The 20,952-nt window shown below is 40.7% G+C and overlaps 1 protein-coding gene across 1 annotated transcript; it reads left to right on the top strand.

Moving 5' to 3' along the window:
• The first annotated feature begins 5,372 nt into the window (after positions 1-5,372).
• On the top strand, positions 5,373-12,151 carry KLF10 (KLF transcription factor 10). The gene is made up of 4 exons (XM_007427595.3): positions 5,373-5,560; positions 8,756-8,992; positions 9,158-10,076; positions 10,791-12,151. Exons 1-4 carry the CDS (start codon positions 5,525-5,527, stop codon positions 11,048-11,050), a joined length of 1,452 nt encoding a protein of 483 aa, XP_007427657.2. The 5' UTR covers positions 5,373-5,524; the 3' UTR covers positions 11,051-12,151.
• Positions 12,152-20,952: the final 8,801 nt, after the last annotated feature.

The following is a 20,952-nucleotide window of genomic DNA, read 5'->3' on the forward strand; positions in this document are numbered from 1 at the left end:
CCATTCTCCAGAAACTGGTATTTAAAAGCATACAGTATTGTATTTCCTTCTGGAGCTAATGTAACCATCAGGACTGGTAACTAGTGTTAGACAAATTCATAGAAAGCAAGACTGATTCTTATGAGAGTTGTATTTCCTGTCCTCTCTCCTAAATCTTCCAACATAGTTTTATTTAACTGGATGATTGCAAGCACTATTCTTTTAATGAATGAGTTCGTCCATTTTTCTGCATAACATAACTTTATGGTCCTCCGTCATGCCCTTGCTTACTCAGCCTTTTTTCTAAGCTAGAAATCCAAATGTTGTAATCTTTCTTCATGAGGAGGTTCCTTTGAAGAATTACTTCACTCATTTTTTTCCAGTTTCATAGTACAGTGTTTGAAGTACAGTCACAAGATCTATACCCAATATTTAAGCATAGTCAGACATACACTGGAGTAACAGCATTATAATTTTGCTTTCCTAACAATCCCCAACTCAGAATTCTTTTATAGCCTAGATTTATGTTCTGATCGAGCTATCTACCACAAATCCACAACCCCTTTCCTAATCTCAGGTCAGACTCCTTTGGAGTCCTTGGGGTTCTCTGAGCTTGGTTCCTTCCTTGCAAACGTTTCATTACCTGGCTAGGTAACATTGTCAGTGCCAGAATGGAATGGGGTTTGCTCTCTGTATATATACTGTGGCATGCCCTGCCAGTGTTGGTAGGGGTGTGGTTTTTGTTTTATTTTTTCCCTCTGATAGTTCCTTGATTAGGGTATTGTTTACTGCTTGATTGTCTGGTGGTAATCTTGGTGGTAATCTCTGCTTATCTGGGTGATGATTGGTGGTGAGGCGATGTTCTGGTCTTTTGTTTTCCTTTCTATTGTCTCTCTTGAAGAGTGTGTAGATGTTGTTTATCTCTATGTGCCTGTTGATGGCTGCCTTGTCTGAATACCAAGCTTCCAAGAATTCCCTCACATTTTTGGATTTAGCTTGGTCTAAGATGCCGACAGTTTCCCAGTGGAAACTATGGTTAAGTCTGTCCATGTGTTGTGAGATACATCTCCTTGGTATATATGAAAAATAGTGATCACAAGTGTAAGGCCTGATAATTATCAAGTTTTTAGTAGGCATGGAGGTGAGAGTCCAATTCTTTCCTTTTGTGGTCATGGTGAAAACCATTTTTTGAAGTCATTCCTTGTACTGGTAGAAAATATCCCACTTACACTAATGAAGAAAGGGTTTTAGTCTCATTGATCCTTCTTCATTTCCCACAATCAGCCTCTTCTTTTCTCCATTCCCTACAACTTTGCATTTTTAAAATATGTTTGTTAAATATAAAATATAAATGTCACTCTTAGTTTGGCCATAATAAAACAGATGTAGTTATCTGTAGTGTCCCAAACATATCATTGTTAGCCCTACCATCACTGGAAAAAAAAGTCCTCTTTGTAGGGTCCTACTGCCAACATCTGTCTTCATTTGTTCCTCAGCAATACTAGCCTGGTATGAGAAAATATCTTCTCACTTCTTCCCATTTGCTACTAAAATGGCCTGTTTAAGCAATGCCTACTTCCTGCTGTGACTTAAATATATCTTCAAGAAGGTTTTTTGGAAAAATTATTGCCAATGCAGATATATTTGTGTATATTGGTTGGGGGAGGACACAACCAGGATTTTTTTCAAAATCCTCATGTAAATCAGGGATCCCCTACATGCAAGAAGTGCTTGCCTTTAAAAAAAAGTCCATATATCCAACAGGTAGACCTAACAGCTTTTTAGTCTTTGGATATGTTAACAATTCCATAGTGATGTAAGACTGTAATGCTGTGAAGCTGTGGCTTTTGTATAAGAATAAGTTCCAGATATATATTAATTTAGGTAATGTTAAAGCTATAATAAGAATTAAGCCCATTTAATGAACTTTTGACAGGTGGCTCCAGAGTACAGAATCAATGGCAGACAGCCAAAAAGCAGCCACTTCAAACAAAAGTGTTAATCAAATATGGGGAAAACAGGTTAAATTTCTTACATTAGGACTGAGTGGCCTTGCACAAATCAGGCTCTTAGCTGAGGGACTGATGCAAGGCCGCTAATAAATCCTAGGCCGAGTACAATCTAAATAGTATCTTCCATATCCAAATTTAGCAATCCCAGGTTAGACTTGTTTATTACCTGAAATATATTATTTTGACCTGAACCTTGGTGGTATGAATTTTCCAGTCTGTTTTTTTTAAATGTCCATGCTAATTTTAGATTTCAATACTTGTTATCTTCACAAAAATAAAATCAAACCTTACTAGATACACAATCAATAACATTCTTAGATCTACAGTTGGTTTGTTAATCCAAACAACTGAATTAACTCAACTGCCTGTATTTACATAACAAATCAGTCAAACTCATTTGAACCTACAGTGTTGTGCAAACACAGCACTTGCTTCTTTCAAGAAAAAATAGTAGAACGGAAATAATATGGAATAGTTTGCACTGGAACAAGAAGGGATGTTCTTTTGATTTGTGCAACAATCTCTGGAAGCGATACCTTCTTTTCTAATTTTGCTGATTACTTATGGGTTGATGGTACTCAAACTTTCTGGTGCATGGGGGCGAGAAAACATACTTTTCCCACAATGGATTGCAACAGAAGCTCTCAGACTGTGGGTTACAACTTCCCAGAGATCTTGATGAACTTGGGAAAAGTATGATATTTTTTAAAGCTGATTAAACTGGAACAGGCAAAGCAGGGAGCAAAGCCCCAAGAGACGGGGGAGTTAACCAAACCTCTGGGTATAGGGATCCACTAAAAAAAATACAGCAATCACAGTAGTTTCATTTATTATTCAGTTTTATTTATTGAGGGGTCACCCATATGCATTTTTAGGGGTCACATTATCACACAAATTAAGTACCTGTGGATTATGGACATTTATCTTCAAACCCATTCCACTCCAACAGTTAGACACCACCAGTGAAAGTCCAAGATAATTACCATGTGACTGGAATATAAAAGAGCGAGAGTATGGGCAGCTTTAGGTATTGCAAGAAATTACATACAAGTGACTGCACTGGAATTTTCTTTTCTTGCACTTTCTATGCAACCATCATCTTTATATATAAAGATGGAGGTTTAAGAATGTGTACGTAATTAAACACAAGGTGTCACTTTAAAAAGCCACACATACTATTGATCAAATTATGACAGTATGACAGAAACAGAAATATGTCTATAGTTAAGCAACCTATGTGGATACAAAAAGTTGGATCCATATTTTGGTGTAATTAAGAGTAAAGACTGACTGAAATGATACTATACTCTTATAGCACACTTACATATGGTTAACTAAACAATTTAATCCTATCTAAATTAATTCAATTTTTTAGATACACATAACACACTGAATTTCATACAACATGCCTGGTTAAAATATAATTTGCTAGTCAATAGTTTTGTGTATCATGTGAACAAACATGAGTTAGGACTGTTTTAAGTCAACTGCTTTGAATTACTTCTGCTTTAAGGATGATTAAATCAAGAACCATCCCCAATTAAATTTTAATTTTCTCACACTAACTAAATGTAACTAAGAAATAGCTGTCATGCAGAACATGAATGGGTCATTCTCAAATGCTCTTTTACTGCAAAATACAACTAAGAGCAAAGGCTTAATTTCCCTTTGAAATAGTAATAATTGATTGCTTCTTCTTGAAATGCCCAGAAATAGTGAATGAACATAAGCAACACTTTTGAAGTCTTTTATTTTAAAATATACTAACATAAGACAGAGTTCACTAAAAGCATTGAGTATAACCAAAATGTAGAATCAACAGTTTCCATTTTGGAATGCAAGAATGTTTGTCTTCTAGGCAGAACAGTCATAACACTCCTTAGAATACACCACACTAACGGCCAAATAGGAACACTTTATTACAAGCCTAGGAAATGAAGAACAATTCCAATACATATGTGCATACATACATAGCAGCAGAACACTATTATACTAATTTGTGTGCAAAATATAGGTTGCATGATGTTACAAGTCATTCCTAAATTGACCAGACTCACTTACTGCAATGGAACTGTTAAAGCAACACCCTGACTTTCTGAAGTGTGGTTTAGGAAGGCTTAAATAGGCAGATGGCAGTGGGCCTTGGACTGCAGTTCAGAAACCAAGATCAGAAAAGATATTAAACACAAAGGGTGAAGCAGGCCCATGCTGTTTGATTTTGCACAATTATCAGAAAAGAGGTGATACAGTTACAATTAAATAAAAGCAAAGCCTTTAACAGAAACCTAATTGGCTCTATTAAAGCTAGTACCAAAAAAAGTAACCCATACAGTAAAACGATATAATCCAAAGCATTCAACTCATGCAGGAGTTGTTTCCAACGAATTCCACGTAAGAGGAATAAGCACAGATAGGAATGAGATAATGACATACGGTAATGCTATGTATGCTGCCTGGAGTGCCTGGAAGAAAGATGGGATGTAAATATAAATCAATAAATAAGGCTAACTGAACTCTCTGTTGCTATATTTTCACTACTGCCTTATGAGAGACCTGCCATGGGCCTTTTTTGCACCTTTTCAGGTTCTTCTTAATGGTGGCATTTCTTTTCACCCAGAGTTCTCCATCCAGACTTGGCCTCTTTCTCTAGAACAAAGGCCAATCTCAACACAGAAAAAGAGAATGGCCCAGAACTGAATACTTACCTACCTACCTTCCATCCATCTCTCCCATCCCATCGCCAGTGCACAAAATTACCAAGGTCATATCCACGTTCTTCAGCAAACAGCACACCCTTCTTTCAAAAAAAGCTACTAATTAGCTGGGACTCCTGCGAGAATCTTACGCACACGGATCATTCATTTTAGCCAGTGAAAACCTAAGCTGCAAAATACAAGACGCATTGCGTTTGAGACGCCGCAAGACACTGTCCACCTCCAAAGAAGTAGCGTTTTAAAACTGCGCGCAATAAGGATTTTCTCCGACGTTATGGGCCTATTTGTCTGTAAGAGATGTAGGTGCCTGCCGGAAGAGTCCCATCACGGCTCTTTGGCTATTAAGCAAACGATCCGCGCTGCCCACCTCGCCTCTCCCGCAGGGATCCGGAGGAGGAGGAGGAGGAGGAGGAGGAGGAGGAGAAGGGGTGGGAAGGAGACGTGACACTGACTCAGCCAGCAAGAGGGACTTACCCAAGAGCTGCGCTGGGACACGCCGCCGGTTTTTGTACACGCCGGGATGACTCCCTCTCCACGCTGCCGGGCAGCCGCTGATCACGCGTGACCCCCGCTCGCCCATTGGCCCGAGCCTCACACACCTTTGTAGGTGATTGGCCGGTTCTGCGCCCGCCTTCGCCTACGCTAAGCTGGGGAGACACCACCTGAATGGGGAGCTGCCCGCGAACAAAAAGAGAAAAATAAAAGCGGCACCGAGCTGAGAGCGCCCGGGGCGGGGAGGGGACGGTGCTTGTCAATAGCTGCAGCCCGCTCGTTCAGCATCCGTCCGCCGCCTGACGCTGCAGGCTTTCCGCCGGAGTCATGCTAAATTTTGGGGAGTCTGCTTTCCAGCACGCCGTAAGTACTGCTCTGAGCTGGTTGGGAAAAAATCGCTTTTCGGAGCAGGATAAACAAACAGCTGGGAGAATCTTGTTTTCGGGACGGAAGGAGGTGCACAAGGCCAATCTGTTCAGAAAGGCGGCGCAGAAGGAGGTCTTATACATACCTCCCTGCGAAGCGTGTAAAAAACGGGCTTTTGGGGAGAGCGTAAGAAGCCCCTCGGAGGGAGACGGGAGGCGGCTCGCACGCCGGGCCACGGTGGGGAGCCTGCGGGGTTAGAGCTCCAGGATGGCCGCGGGACAAGTAGAGCGATCTATTTCTGACAAAGGGGGGTGCGCCGCAAAATGGGGTGCAGTGGGGACGAGCACAAACGTTGCTAGGCAACCCGCTGGAATTGGCAAAGGGATTAAAAGCGAACTTTGCTGGAAACTGGGGGTCCGGGAGACAGAGAGAGCCCCCAAGGGGCGAATGGAGAGCCCTGGGAGGGCACGAGGGAGAACGGATCGGTGCCTTGCACCGGAGGCGGGCAGCTCGGGGTCTGGCGGGCCGGGAGACTCTTGAGGAACGACGATGGGGAGAAGGGGAAGGCGCTTGGTTGAGTTCAGCTAGCCATGGACGGGGTGGGGGGCGAGACGAGAGGGCAGCTAGGGCTGGTAGCCGCAGGGGCTGCTTCGGGAAGCGAAGGCGGGCAGGGCGGCAGCCTCGGAAGGCCGAGGCGTGACAAGGGCGGACGGCCGCTCAAAATAGCCCCGGCGAGAGGGAGGGAAGGGCCGTGAAGTCAGCGCGGGTGGCGAGGCCGAGCGGGAAACCGGAAAGCCGAAGGGGAGGGCGGGGGCGGCTTTGGCTTTAGCCGGGGAGGTCGGAGCGGGTCAGGAAGCGCCACTCCGGGGTGGCCGAGAGGCGCCTCCAGCGGGGCCAGCGGGAGACGTGACGAAGGCGGGGAGAGGCAGGGCGAGAGCCGGCGGGAGGCACCTGCGGGGGAGCGCGACGCCCGCCCGGCAGCTTCCCCTCCCTCGCCGCCTTTCCGCCACCTCTTGCGACCGGCCTTGGCGGGAATTTCCGCCCCAAAAGCGACCCCTCCCACAGCAGCCGCGGGTCCTGCCCACGTGCATCTTCAGCCGTCCAGCGCCTTTCGCGTCCGAGAAGCGCCTCCGCCGCGCTGTGGACGGGGCGAGCCCGCGGCTGTGGAGCCAATCGGGCTGGCGCGGGGAGGTGGGCGGCGGGTCGCGGAGGCCAAGGTCTGCCCGTCGCGCCACGCCCGGGTATCGGAGCCTTTCTCGGAAGGCGGGATGCCGCCCCGCCCGGCGAGCCTGCCCGCTCGCACGCCCACTGCCCGGCGTTGCTTCCAGGCGTGGGAGCGAGCTGTGAACGGCGCGGGGGGAGGGGAGGAGCAGCAGAGCGGGGAGGAGGCCGCGCGGAAGTGGGTGAAAGGTCGCGGCGCGGCAAAGCCCAGTTCACGTTTCCCGACGGCTGCGGAGCAGCGCCCGATCACGCTTTGTTCACATGTCTCCACCCCCTTTCTCAGCGGGGCCGGCCAATCAGAGCCCGCGCTGGCTGACCCGGGGAGCCAATGGGAGAAGGATGGAGCCGCTCTCGAACGAGGGGGCGAGCTCTTCGGGGGCCGGAGTGAGTCACGGCGGAGGCGCTGTGAGGTGAGCGTGGCTCGCTTCCAAGATCCGGATGCCAGCGAGGAACTCCCTGCCCCCGTTTTTACCCCGCCCCGTCCTGGCGCCCAACTTGCTCAGCGGCCTCTTCTGGCAATCTGGTTCCTCTCGGAGATTCCCATGAGAACAGCCTTTCCGCCCGCCCGCGTAGACGCTGCAGCTTTGCAGAAGCCGGGGCGTCGGGGTCACTCGGTCTCAGGAAACAAAACCACTTTCGGAGCGATCTTGCTTACGCACACTTTTTCAGTTCCTGGAAAAGAAAGCAGTTAACAAATCGTGCAAATCAAATCCTAGTAACCTGCATTTAAGACCGTGTTTCTCAACCTTAGCAACCTTAAAACGTGTGGACTTCAACTCTCAGAATCCCCCAGTCAGCATGCTTGTGGTTGCTCTTGCCCGTGCAAAAGCCTGGGCTTGACTAACCCACAATTACACTACAGCACAAACAGCGGTAGGGCTAACCAGTGTAGACTGCAAAAATTCAGATCACCATAAGAGGGTAGCAGAGAATTAAGAAATGTCGCTATCATGTTGCGTCCTCTGCTGGTTCTTTGGATTTTTGCACCTCCAATTTATTTGTATTTATTTAAGCAATTTATATGGCTGCTCATCTGACAGCAGTGCCTCTAGGTGGCATACAGAAGATTAAGACTAAATCACAACTGAACTGAATTTGTTAAACAACTGAAAACAGATAAAACCTTCCACATTCACACTCAGTAGCAAAACCATAAGCCATAACCAAACAAATCAACCAGTGGGCTCACTTAGCATCCCGGCCCAAGGGAACAACCAAGACGTCAGGAGGATGCTGTTCCACAGGGCAAGCGAGAGGAAAGCATGACTCCTGAGTGACATAATAGAGGGGACCCAGAGCACATCCACTTTGTTGGTTCTGCTGAGCAGGATTTCCATAATAAGCTAAGATTCAGCTAAACTAGCCATATTCCATTTTGGCCATGGCATTTTGCCCAGCAGGATGTTACGCAAACCCAGCCCATATGTTTAGTTTATGTTTCTGGGTTCAATTTTTCTCATCTATGAATTGAGTCTTACTGAAGCATCTCTAGTAAGATGGTGAAGCACTCGTATTTTGATGTTTACATCATAGCTGAACAGAAATATTACACCCTTTCTGACAAAGGTTATAAAAATAGAACAAGACTTATAAGGCCAACGCTGATGTGTTTAAACAGGATTTTTAAACAGTGGCCTACCTTGGTTGAACTTTAAGAATTTTAGCTTAACTGCCTTGTTAATTGAGCTTCTAAATATTTTGCAATCAAAGGGATTTATTTGGCTTCCTGATAGTGTTGATTTTAAAGAAAGTAGAGAGATAATTGTTACATTGTGATTACTGTGTTTATACATCCTAAAAATAAATCTTGTGTAAGGATAAAAAAGAAAATTGGAACTTACTGTTGTTCTTTATATAATTCATTTTTGTGGCTTTTTGGCAGATTTTGCATTTTTAATCAGCTTAGACGATCAACACCCACACCTGTGTGTTACTTGAATAACTGAAGAATGTTCCATTTTCCCCCCTTAGGAAGAGGGCATGGAGATGATTACTGAAAAGCAGTGCCTCAGGAGGTGTTTTTGGAATCATGCCAATGAAAAGAGTGATTTTGAAGCAGTGGAAGCTCTGATGTCAATGAGCTGCAGCTGGAAATCAGACTTTAAGAAGTATGCTGAACGGAGACCAATGACACCAGCTTCAGATACGTCTGAGGACTTTGAAGACAACCTGCTACCTCCTGCTGATTTTCGTACAATACCAGCTTTTGTAAGTACTATTCTGTTATAAAGTACTAATTTACAGCTCAGTGCTGTGTCCTGCTTAATTTATTGGCTATTATTCTAAAATAAGCATCTATAGGATAAAAGCTGAAATCTGCAAACATTCAAATCCTCATAAATAGCTCACTACTCTTTGCTTTGTTTTGTTCAGTGTTTAACTCCGCCCTACAGCCCTTCTGACCTTGAAATGTCTCAGTCAGTCCATCCAGCAACACCAGCACCATCTTGTGTACAGAACAAGCCATGTCCAGACATTTCTGAGCGAGTCTTTACAGCATCTCCTAAAGAGGCCCAAAATGTTCCAGTGCCGAGAATACTGAGAGCTCAGGCAACAAGCGTCATTCGCCATACAGCAGATGCTCAGCTTTGCAATAGCGTAACCTGTCCAGCAAGAACAGACTATGTTAGGAAGTATCATGATGATAACATGAAGGAAGCAAATCAGAATGGCAGTACAAAAGCACATTCAGAAGACAATACAGAAGAAAAACAACGTTTATCTTGTAAAAGCATCTTACTGAATACTGCATTTTCTGAAGATAAGCTGTCAGGCATGCAAGAACCCAAAAGTCCATTACAGGCCATCAGCCCAGTGCCTTTTCAACAGACTGTACTTGGTACCTCTCCATCTGTCCCTCGGTCTTCACAGGTAACCCCTCCACCTTCTGTGCAAGTAGGAGGAGTCTCTTCTATGCCATTTATTTGCCAGATGGTTCCATTGTCTGCTAATAACTCTGTTGTGACAGCAATAGTATCCAACACTCCTTGTGGTCAGTTGCCATCCAACCTTTGCCAACCAATGGTCCTCATGGGAGCTCAAGTTCCCAAAGCAGCAGTTATGTTTGTAGTGCCACAGACTGTTGTTCAGAATACCAAGGCTCCGGTGATCAGTCCTCACGGCACCAGACTGTCACCTATTGCTCCTGCTCCTGGTTTGGCCCCTCCTGCAACAAAGATCACTCCATCTGTTGACTCTCTCAGAACAAGAAGTCATGTCTGTAACTACCCAGGATGTGGAAAAACATATTTCAAAAGCTCCCATTTAAAGGCGCATGTTAGAACACATACAGGTAAGTTATTATGGAATTGTCTACTGTGAAAAATTCTAAATTAAATTTTTAGTGACATTCACATGATGGGGAGATTTCCCCTTTGCTCAAATGGGCTAGGAACAGTGAAAAAATGTAACAGCAAATCCAGTGTTCCTTCCCCACCCGAATTATTTAACCAATATAAGAGTCATTCACTAGTAGTATAATCCAACATCTTTTGATCTCTGTTTTTATAAATCTCTTGCATAATAAAAAAGATTTTATGCAGTTAGTCACCTATGCAACTCTCTCCAAATGTTTTGGTCTATGCTTTTTTGTGTGAAGCAGTGCTAACAAATAAGGAAGGAAAGAATCACTTGAAAAGAAGGAGCAGGTCAGCTTCACAGTTTAATTTGAAAGTTAAATTCTTTACTTCTGCTCAAGATAGAACAGCTAATATCAACCTTCACAGGTTGTTATTAAAGTGTGATTTAATATGACAAGAAGATGTGCAGATGTGACTTGGAGACAGAAATTATAATTTGTATTCTGATTATATGGAACTATAAGACTATGTAAGATTTTGACTAGATTATGGTACAACTGCCATTATTACTTTCCTAAGTTTTTTTTTCTATTCTTTGTTTATAAATGGATACAGGAAGAATCTATCCTCTGTTAAAGGTCTATCCTCTGCTGTTAATTAAAAAAAACCCCACTTATACCATTAATTCTTGACATTTTGTATTTTAGGAGAAAAGCCATTCAGCTGCAGTTGGAAAGGCTGCGAGAGGAGATTTGCACGTTCTGATGAACTATCTCGCCATCGCAGAACACATACAGGAGAGAAAAAATTTGCCTGCCCAATGTGTAATCGACGATTCATGAGGAGTGACCATTTAACAAAACATGCACGTCGCCACTTGTCAGCCAAAAAATTACCAAACTGGCAGATGGAAGTGAGCAAGCTAAATGATATTGTTGCACCACATACTTCTGTGGCTGCACAATGAAATAATTCAGTCTAAAGAGGCTGTTTAAATTATTTTTTCAATGTATAACTGGGTGCCAATGGTAATGTGAAAAAAGCTTGCAGAATAAATCTGTGGTTCTACACTATCAGATTGGCATGGCATTGAAACAGAGGCAGTGGCTACCTGTATTCCTGGGTGCGTAACATATAGGATAGCCGGCATTTTTGTGCTTTGAGGAAGGAGAAATGGAAATGTCAGCACCAGTTCTGGAAAGAGCTATTCCTGTGCATTCTGTAGCTGGGTATAAGCGAAAGAGAGCTGCAGACATTAGGATGTGGGAATGTTTTCAACGCTGTTGCAGACAAAATACAGAATCTCAGTTTATGGTACAGAATCAGGGGTAAACTTCAGTAATATTAGAGTGCTGAAACTTTTAAGTAGAAATACTTGCTTTGTTCTCCGTTGTGAATGATAATGGAAATTTGGTTATCAACTCCCTGAGATCAAGTGTATGTATCTCCATTTCCTGGTATATAAAGTATAGCTAATTTAGCAATTATATATAACTTAAGCATATCACTGAGAAAGAGGTATCATATGGTGGATTATTCTAAGGTGCAAATCAAATAATCTTTTTAGTATTTCTTTTGAAAACATCACAATTAGTGCTATTAGCTGTACTTCAGCGTTTTTTGGTTATTTGTGCATTTAAGTTGCTTGTTTCTTTTATACATTTAAATTTCTATATCACTGAAACGTTCAAAACCTTGATACAGTGCACTTTGTTTAAAGTATAATTTAAGAGTTACAAAGCTTTATTCCTCAAGGAAGAACAAAAGCAGTATGCTATGTTACTTTCTGAAATTTCTGTAAAATAGATTACAATAGAAGTATGATTGACCTTTATATGTTATAGATATAATTTAAACTGAAATAAATTGGAAAATGATGGATTGCTTATGAAGCAAAGAAAGTCAAGTCATCAATCCTAGATGTGTACACAATGATTTTGCCATCATTTTTTCAATTGTCTTACTATACTGAATAAATATAAAATTATAAAGAGTGTTGTAATATCTATTTTGTGACTACTTAAGATTTTGCACAGTATTTCTTATGTACTTTATACTTGTTTACAATAAATGTAGTTTTCTTTAATATAAAATGTGTTCTCTCACTTGTTTGTGATTTATTTAAAAATTGACATTAAAATCCAGTGTGACTGTTCTTTAAGATCTATTTGAAATGTGCTGAACTTAGTGACCTCACTGTAGATCACTAAGAAGATGGTATACAATGAATGTTCACACGATCGCTTCTAACAATATCTCTAAATTTCTCTTTGTGCCTTGAGATTTTAGAATAATGGGATATAAATGTAATAATAAAGATATCTAGCGGCAAATAACAGATGGTGTGGGATAATAGAATGATGAAAAGAGATCACCTGTTTCCTCATAAAATTCTATGGAAAAGGGAGGGAAGTTGCATCTTGTCTGGAAACATCCATAGTTTTATAAAGAAACAAACATTCATTTGCAAACTGATTTTAAATCCTATACAACACATTATATATAGTAAGGATGTATAGTAGTTGCCACACGTATGCAAACAATGCCTGGTTTATTATTTTTGAGCAGAGATGGAGAGTTTTGTAGCCTAGGGGCACTTTTTTTTCACAGAAGGAACCATACTTAAACATCTTTTAAATAGCATTGGATTGAAGGTTGAGAGCAAACTTCTGGATACACTGGACATTTGTTGCCATTAGTACAAAACTATGCAGTCTTGAACCAAATAAAAACAAGTTAGCAAACTTATTGATGGAGAAAAGTAATACATTATTAGCTATCTAAATTATCTCCTTGTATTATTGTTTGTTTATTTTGCATATATGTTGAAAGCTCTATAAATCTAAATATAGGTCCTCCAAAACCCAGATATTAAAAAATGAAAGTTAAAAGCCAAAAAATACAAATACCATGTGCCTGGAAGCCCCCTTCACCCTCCTCCTATGCAAGATGGAACAGATGGATCTTTACAATTTTCCTAAAGCCTAAGAGGGCTGAAGCTGACCAAATCTCTGCCAGAAGAGTTCCAAAGAATAGGGGCAGCTACTGAAAACACCCACTTTGGAACTGTTCTGTAGGATTGGGACCTTGAGAGAGTTGGTCTTCTGATCAGGTTGGATGGGCTAATGAATAGAGGAGAAGGCAGCTTCTCAGATAGTCACATCCTTAAGGTGAAAACCAGGTTGCACCTTGAATTGTATCCAGAAGCAATTCATGGATCTCCCAAAGAAGTGAGGTCAGCCAAATAGATCAGGACACACCCATCACTGGCCAGGTTGCCACATTCTGCACTGGCTGTACCTTACAAATATTCTTCAAGGGCAGTCCCATGTATAGTATGTTTAGGTAGTCCAAATGGGAAGTGACTTGGGCATGAGTGGCTATAAGCAGGGTTTCCCAGTCCAGGAACGGTCACAACTGGCACACAAGATTTAACCTAGCCACAGCTGCCACCTGCTCTTCAAATAGGAGTATAAGTCTAGGAGAACTCCCAGACTGTAGATCATCTCTCAGCAGGGATTACAGAGTCAGAGATGGAATTTCCCTAGAATTGGTAGGCCCAGAAACCCAACACCACTCTGTCTTGGAGTGATTCAGTCACAGTCTGTTCCTCCCCATCCAGTTCCTGATAGCTCCAGGAATTGGGTCACCACTTCCACCTCATCTCCTGTTCAGCCTGGGAATGAGATATAGAACTGGGATCATTAGCATATGGATTTCATTGAATCCTGTTCTGACAAATTTCCCCCAGTGGCTTTATGTAGATGTTAAAAAGAAGTAGAGAGTAAAACTCTCAGGGTAGATCTCTCCTCTCCCACCATCACTTCCTGGAACCACTCCTTCAGAAAGGAGAACCATAAATCAACATCAAATGTTTTTCTCTTTGGGTCACAAGCTCCTGGGCGGTGCCATTGTGCTGCTTCTGAATCAGGAATCTCATATTTTAAATATTCCAAATACATGAACATTGGAAAACTGAGAGAGTCAGGTATCAAATACACCAGCAGCCAGCTTGTAGGGCTATTTTTACAATGTTCAGACATGTTGACCAATGACAAGTATAAATCTCTTGCAACCGCAGTCCTGCATTTTATGTGGCCATGAGGTTCATAAGTGACAGGGAATTGGCAAGAATCACAAGCGATCCAGCCAGTTACAAATTCTCCTGAAACCTTATATTTTCCAGAATCAATCCCTAGCTGTCATAGCCAAATATTCAGCTTGTGGATGATACCTTTCCTTTCCACCCTGCAATATATGACTTCTTTTTTTCTCAAATTTTTATTTTTAAAATGTTTTCAGTTCTTCTCAAATTGATAATTATAGTCTAAAGCAGAAATGACAAGTTTCCACATACTCCACCAAATTCCATGGATTCACAATTTGTTCTAAATCATGATCTATGGCTAGGGTGTAAACCCATATAATTGTGGTTTGTTCAATAAATCATAGAACAATGGGCAATTCTGTCTTGTGCAAATCCAGTCATTACAGTTTGTAAACCAAGCTTAATGAAATAGTGTATTATATGAACCTACCAAATTGTGGTTTATTCAGTAAAGATATTCCGTAAAACTGACATGAAATAATGTTTGTTATCTGTGATTTTTCTTTGTTGTTTTGCAGATTAATGAGGACTAGTATAGTGCTCAGCTCATTGCTTTCTATTAGGTTCCCATTTGCTTAACAAATGATAGAGAAAATTATTGCAACATTAAGTTGCAAAGCAGAGCATGACACCTATACTCATTTTAAAATAGCTATTGAAGTCTAAACTATACAAATTATTTTTTAATAAAAATGATCAGTAATTACATTGCTTCTACTGCTGTCTCAGTAATGGCATTACAATAGATTATAAATGGATAAATGAAATTTGAGACTACCTAAGACAGTATCCTTAAAAGATTGTGAACAATTTTTAAACATTATCAACAATGTTTCAACTGGTCTCATATTGAATATCTTTGTTAATTAGTTATCATCAAATTGAGTTTGACTCTTGGTGACTGTATGAATGTTTGCCTGCCATCTTGATCTGTCTGTAGTAATAACTCATCAGTCTTCTGAGGATATAACAATAATTCTTTGATCCAATCTATTCATTTTATACATTATTTTTTCCTCAATCTTTTTTTTAATTTTATCATCCATTTGCATCACATGCCCAATTTATGCATGTTTCTCTTCCTGACCATCATCTTACAGAAGCAGTCAAAACTTTATGTGGCCCAGGATTAACTGGGTCTTCTTGCAATTCATGGTATTCTTAGTAACAATTTAAAAATAGTTTTTACCAAGGTTTGGGTGGCAAGGTTATTTATGGTATGATAAAGTTAAAGTAAATGTAGATTTTAAAACTCATTACATCAGGAATGCCATATTACAAATATGGAATAGATACAAACCCAGGCTATGCTCAGAAATACTTCTATTGGCTTCAGCTCAAGAAGCGTTTTACAGAAAAGAAACAGTAGGCAAAGACAAATGGTTAACATATAAAGATTTGCTAGTACAGAAAAATGGGGAGCTTAAGATTAAATCAAGAGAACAACTGACTGCAGAGGGATGTAATTTTCAATGGTTTTCATATGCACAATTAAGAGGAAGATTTAATAAAAACTAAATATAAAGTACCAGGAGTAGAATATGATAAAACCAAAACTGAAAATGAATTACGTACAAATGATGAACATATGATTGCTAAAATGTATAAACTTTTGCTGAGGTTTGAAATGGAAAAAGAGTAAATTAAAAAATGTATGGTAAAATGGGCCAAGAACTTGGGTTATAATACTCAAATGGATCAATGGGAGAGAATATGGTTAAAAGGTTTGAAATTCACATTGTCTTACAATTTAAAAGAGAACTTTTTAAAAAATGATGTGCTGTTGGTATATGACACCAGAGAAATTGTCTAAGATGTGTAAAGGCATTTCTAATCACTGTTGGAAATGTGAAAAACATGAAGGGACATTTTATCATGCATGGTGGACTTCTGAAAAAGTTAAACAATACTGAATACAAAGACATACGGTGATGCAGAGAGTTTTAAAAATTAACATTCAGATGAAACTGGAACTTTTCTTATTAGAACTTACGGACAGTCAACTAGAAAAGGCTCATGGGTGATTGGTTTTATATATGGTAACTGCAGCGAGGCTATTATATGCACGGCGATGGAAAACTACAGAAATATCCATAATGGAGGAGTGGATCGTGAAGATGGCTGAGTTTACAGAAATGACTAAATTGACTTGCCTGATTAAGGAGGGAACTACAATTGCTTTTATAAAAGACTGGAAACCCTTTATGGACTTTTTGCTGAAAATGGATAAAAATTAACTGGTAATTTCAGGATTTATAGATTAAAAAGATTTGTTTTTAGGAAGAAGGGAACAATGATATATAATTTGGGTGGGTGGAGATGGTAATTACTATGTTTGTAACTGCTGCAAAGATCAGAAGTTGTTTCTTTAGATAACGTTCTTTTTCTTTTTCTTTCTTTTTGTTATCTTTCACTTTTTATTTTACTCTTTTGTATTGTCATTTTTCCCTACCTTATCTTTTATGTTTCTGGAGTTTTTTAAACCTATGTAAAATTTGCTTATAATAAAAATTACTTCTAAAAAAAAGTAGCAATTCAAAAATCCATTATCTGAAAGCAGCTATCTTCTTTCTCTCTTTCTGTTTTAAGGTTTAGCTTCCATAGCCATACCTTATCATTGGAAAGACTTTTGTTTTTATTATTCTGATCATTGTTGTCATCAAAATAATCTTCTCCTTCATGATATTATATAAATTTATTGCTATCTTCTCCCTACAATTAAATTTTTTACTTTGCCAACACATTTTCCATCTTTATTCTGGAGCCCAGGAAATTATCTATCACTTTAATTTCTTCACTGTCAAATTCACTAAGTGTGCAGGTTTATTTTATCTTTGCTTTAACTTTTTAACATTCCATTTTCACTTTTATAATTAATTCTCCTATCTTTTAAAATTCTAGTTAACCATGTCGTAGCATCTGGCAATCTCAAACAACCTCCAATTTTGATTCCAGCCGCAATTTTTTCCAATCTTGGCATTTTTTTTGTAATACATTGACTGTAAGTTAAACAGGTGAAGGGACAATATGCATCTTTTTCTCACTTTCTTCCCCATTCTGAACCAGTCTGTTTCTCCAACTTCAGTTCTTACCATTGTTCATTGCAAAGTGCAGTAGAAGAATAAGCAAGCTTTCTGGCACACTGTTAACCCTTTCAGGTAGGCCAGGTCAGGAAACAGACACAAGAGGGATTCAGGAATGGTATTTTTTGGTTGTAGGGTATAATAACAGAGTTTTGATAGCCTGACAGAGTTTCCCTCTACCCGGTCTTACACCACAGATTATCAAGGAGTCATTATCTTGAGTTTCTTTTTCACCCCCTCTTCCTTCCCTGCCCTAAGCAGATGTTTACCAAACTCTTCTTGCATTCGTTCTTCAAGATTAGCTCCATACTCTTCTATACACACCCATTATCAATATGTTCCCCATTTTGGAATGATCTATACAGCCAAAGCCTTGCAGCATTTAATAAATTTCTCTGTATTATCTCATGTTTTGGTCCCTCTGCCTTTTCTAAAACCTGTCTCTTTGTCATTTGTCTCTCCACTATGGCTGTATTCTTCTTCACAAGCTATTACTTAAGACTGTGGGACAGGTTTTTGACATGTGTCCAGCAGTGCACCATTATAATGCTGGACAAATATCAAAGAAAAAAACATTGCTTAATGGTCCAGAGAGTGGGGGAAATTTGTGGAGCAAAAAAGGCAGACAACTTGAGGGAGCTGGAGAGTTTCTCACTATTTGTATAAGTTGAAAGATGAATTTGATACTAGCAATTTTTGTTTGCTCTGTTATGATGTTATTGTTTTATTAGATTATTACACATCAATTACAATACACAAAAACAATATAATGAATTGCAAGGGGAAACATTTTCAATATGAAATTTAGTTAATCTTTAAATGCTTGGGAGTTTTTATTGTGAATGTGAATCAAAAGGAAGGAATTTTTAATTTGAAACTTACCTGCCTGTGTGTCATGCTTCTTGAAAGATCTTTACAGCAACTATGCAAAACAGCTGGCCAGAGAAGAAATGGTTCATGAGGTTGAATGCAGAAAAGGCTGACTTCTGTGAAACGTTGAGGGGTGAAGTTTGGTGTGGAAGACTATTCATATGAAGTTGTTCACAGACTGAAAAGGATCTAGTTACCACTAGATTACTAGCCCTAGATAGGATCCACCTTGGAATCCCTTCTGTAAATGAGGCAGCACAGGGCTGATAGTTTTTCAAGAGCAATTGCTCTTAGTAGCCACATGACAAACAGAATGGTGTAATATCCAGTATATTCATCATGGGGGAAAGGCCATATTTTTGGTGATTAGCAATATTGCTGTTATGGGGCTGAGGCAGACCTTGTCTGGAGCTGCAGCATTACTATTCTGTTCACCAGGTTGGGTAAATATGGAATGCTGGGCACCAGCTAAGAGATTACTGTGGAGTCCTTGGGGTTCTCTGAGCTTGGTTCTTTTCTTGCAAACGTTTCATTACCTGGCTAGATAACATCTTCAGTGCTAAAATGGGATGGGGTTTGCTCTCTCCTTATATACTGTGGCCTGCCTTGCCAGTGCTGGTGGGGGTGGGGGTTCTGTTTTGCTCCTCTGGTAGTTCTTTGATTAGCATATGTTTGCTGCTTGATTGTGTGCCTGGTGGTAACCTTTGCTTATCTGGGTGATGATTGCTGATGAGGCGATCTTCTGGTCTTTTGTCTCCTTTGAATAGTATGCAGACGCTGTTTATCTCTATGTGCCTGTTGATGGCTACCTTATCTGAATACCAAGCTTCCAAGAATTTTCTTGCATTGACAGCATTACTGCCTCCTTTGAGGTGGAAAGGAAATCTATCTGCAGAGGTGTTAATAATACAAGAGATCACTGGCAAGACAGAATCTATGGAGGTCATAAACCAGTCTGGAGAAAAATCTAACATGAAAGCAGTAGTACAAAGAGATCCGTGAACTTTAACTACTTTCTCAAAATACAAGCATCAAAACTGATATAAACAGATGTTAATAGCCAATGCAGTGGTTACCCAAGGTACATTAAGTTCAGCACAAACAGTTCTTGTCTGTGAATAACTGCCCAAAGTCCTCAAAGGGCATCAGAGTGCTGACTGAAACCACTGGACATTGGTCATCCAGCTGACAGTCCTGAAATGTTCCCCTTGGATGGTTCTGGGATGATTCTCCCTTGTTCTCCCTAGGAACAAAATCCAAAATTTCTCCCACATTATCATGCTGCATTATAATGATATCTCCATTATTTCCCTAACCTGTGCTATAATAGCTCTCTACCCTGCTGTCTGATTGTCCACAACTACTCTATATATACATCATGCAGTGCTCCAGTGTGAGATAGTGTGTTCAGGAGCCACTCTATCAAGTTTTTTCTTATTCCATGTATCAGCTAGGTCACTGACAGAGTGGACTGTCTTTTCTCAAATATCCCCTAGATCTCACTGGAATCCAACAGGATCCACCAGCCTCTGTAAGTCGATCAATCTAAGCCATCCCATGACCCTACAGAACCGCTCCCCCCAAAAGGCAATCCAGGTCTGCTCTCTGCCTCAAAAGCAAGTTTAAATAAGATGGCAGCAGAATGGTTGAATTTCAGATGGTCACTGTCCGTAATTGCATCTGGGCTCTTGCTCCAGTTCCTGTCTCCTTCTCACTCACTCCCACTTGAGATTCATGATCTTCTTTCCTGGGATATTCTATGCCATCTTCCGTACACTCCAACCCCCACTGCACTTGTTAGCTTTGCCTGACACCTGAGAAGACCCAACATTCATTAAGCTGTTTGGAAATCCCATTTTCCCTTTTAAACACTGTGTTTAGCCCTGCAAAACTGGAGAAGCCTGCCACAATATCTTCTTTTTGTGTGGATGGTGCTGTTTTGGCTACGAAAGGATCCATACTTAAAGAAAATCTATTATCATGACCTAATTTATTTTTTATTGTATCTCCATCCTGCCTTTTCTCCAAGAGCTCAAGGGGGTGTACATTGGCATTTCCCCTCTTTTTTGTCCCCACTCACTCTGAGAGAAAGAAAGAGTCCATTAAGGCAGCCAGACAGTGGTTGAGTTGGGACATCCACACATCTGCATCTACACATACCTGCACACATATGTATATGTGTGTGTGTGTGTGTGTGTGTGTGTGTACATGCCTTTGAGTCAGTTTCAACAAGTCCCTGCAGTTTTCTTGGAAAGATTTTCAGAAGTGGTTTGCCCTTGCCTTCTTCCTAGGGCTGAGAGAGTGATGGTCCAAGATCACTCAGTTGGCTTCTTGCCTATGGCAGGACCAGAACTCAAGGTTTCCTGGTTTCTAGCTTAATGCCTTTAACCACACCACCAAATCGGTTCATGTATATGATTACAGAAGATAAAATAACATTGTGCTAATTGAAGCAGGAATTGCACAAAAGTTTTTACTAGGTTTCTGTTTCAGGAATACCACTGGTCCACCTAAGGAAAATCAATATCCACGCCCTAAGGTTAGCCTAAAATGGGAATGAGCAAAGAGCACTTCAGGCCATGCTTGTTTTGGCTGGGAAAACTTCACCTGTCTGAAAATATAAATAGAGTGGTGCTTAATTTATACAAATACGTGCCACCTAGTGGCAACATTATCAAGTTTCTCTCAATGTCTTCTTTCATTTTGTAAAGATTGGAAGATCAGCTGAAGTTTAAGGTATCTATAATTAAATCACAATTTTCTGAGCAGAAACAGTTGCTGGTAGTAAACAAAGCATCTGTGCACCTT

This window comes from Python bivittatus, unplaced genomic scaffold (genome assembly GCF_059951505.1).
Source record: "Python bivittatus isolate LINGU-HERP-01145 unplaced genomic scaffold, Pbiv_v1 ctg000590_np1212, whole genome shotgun sequence".
NCBI lineage: Eukaryota > Metazoa > Chordata > Lepidosauria > Squamata > Pythonidae > Python > Python bivittatus.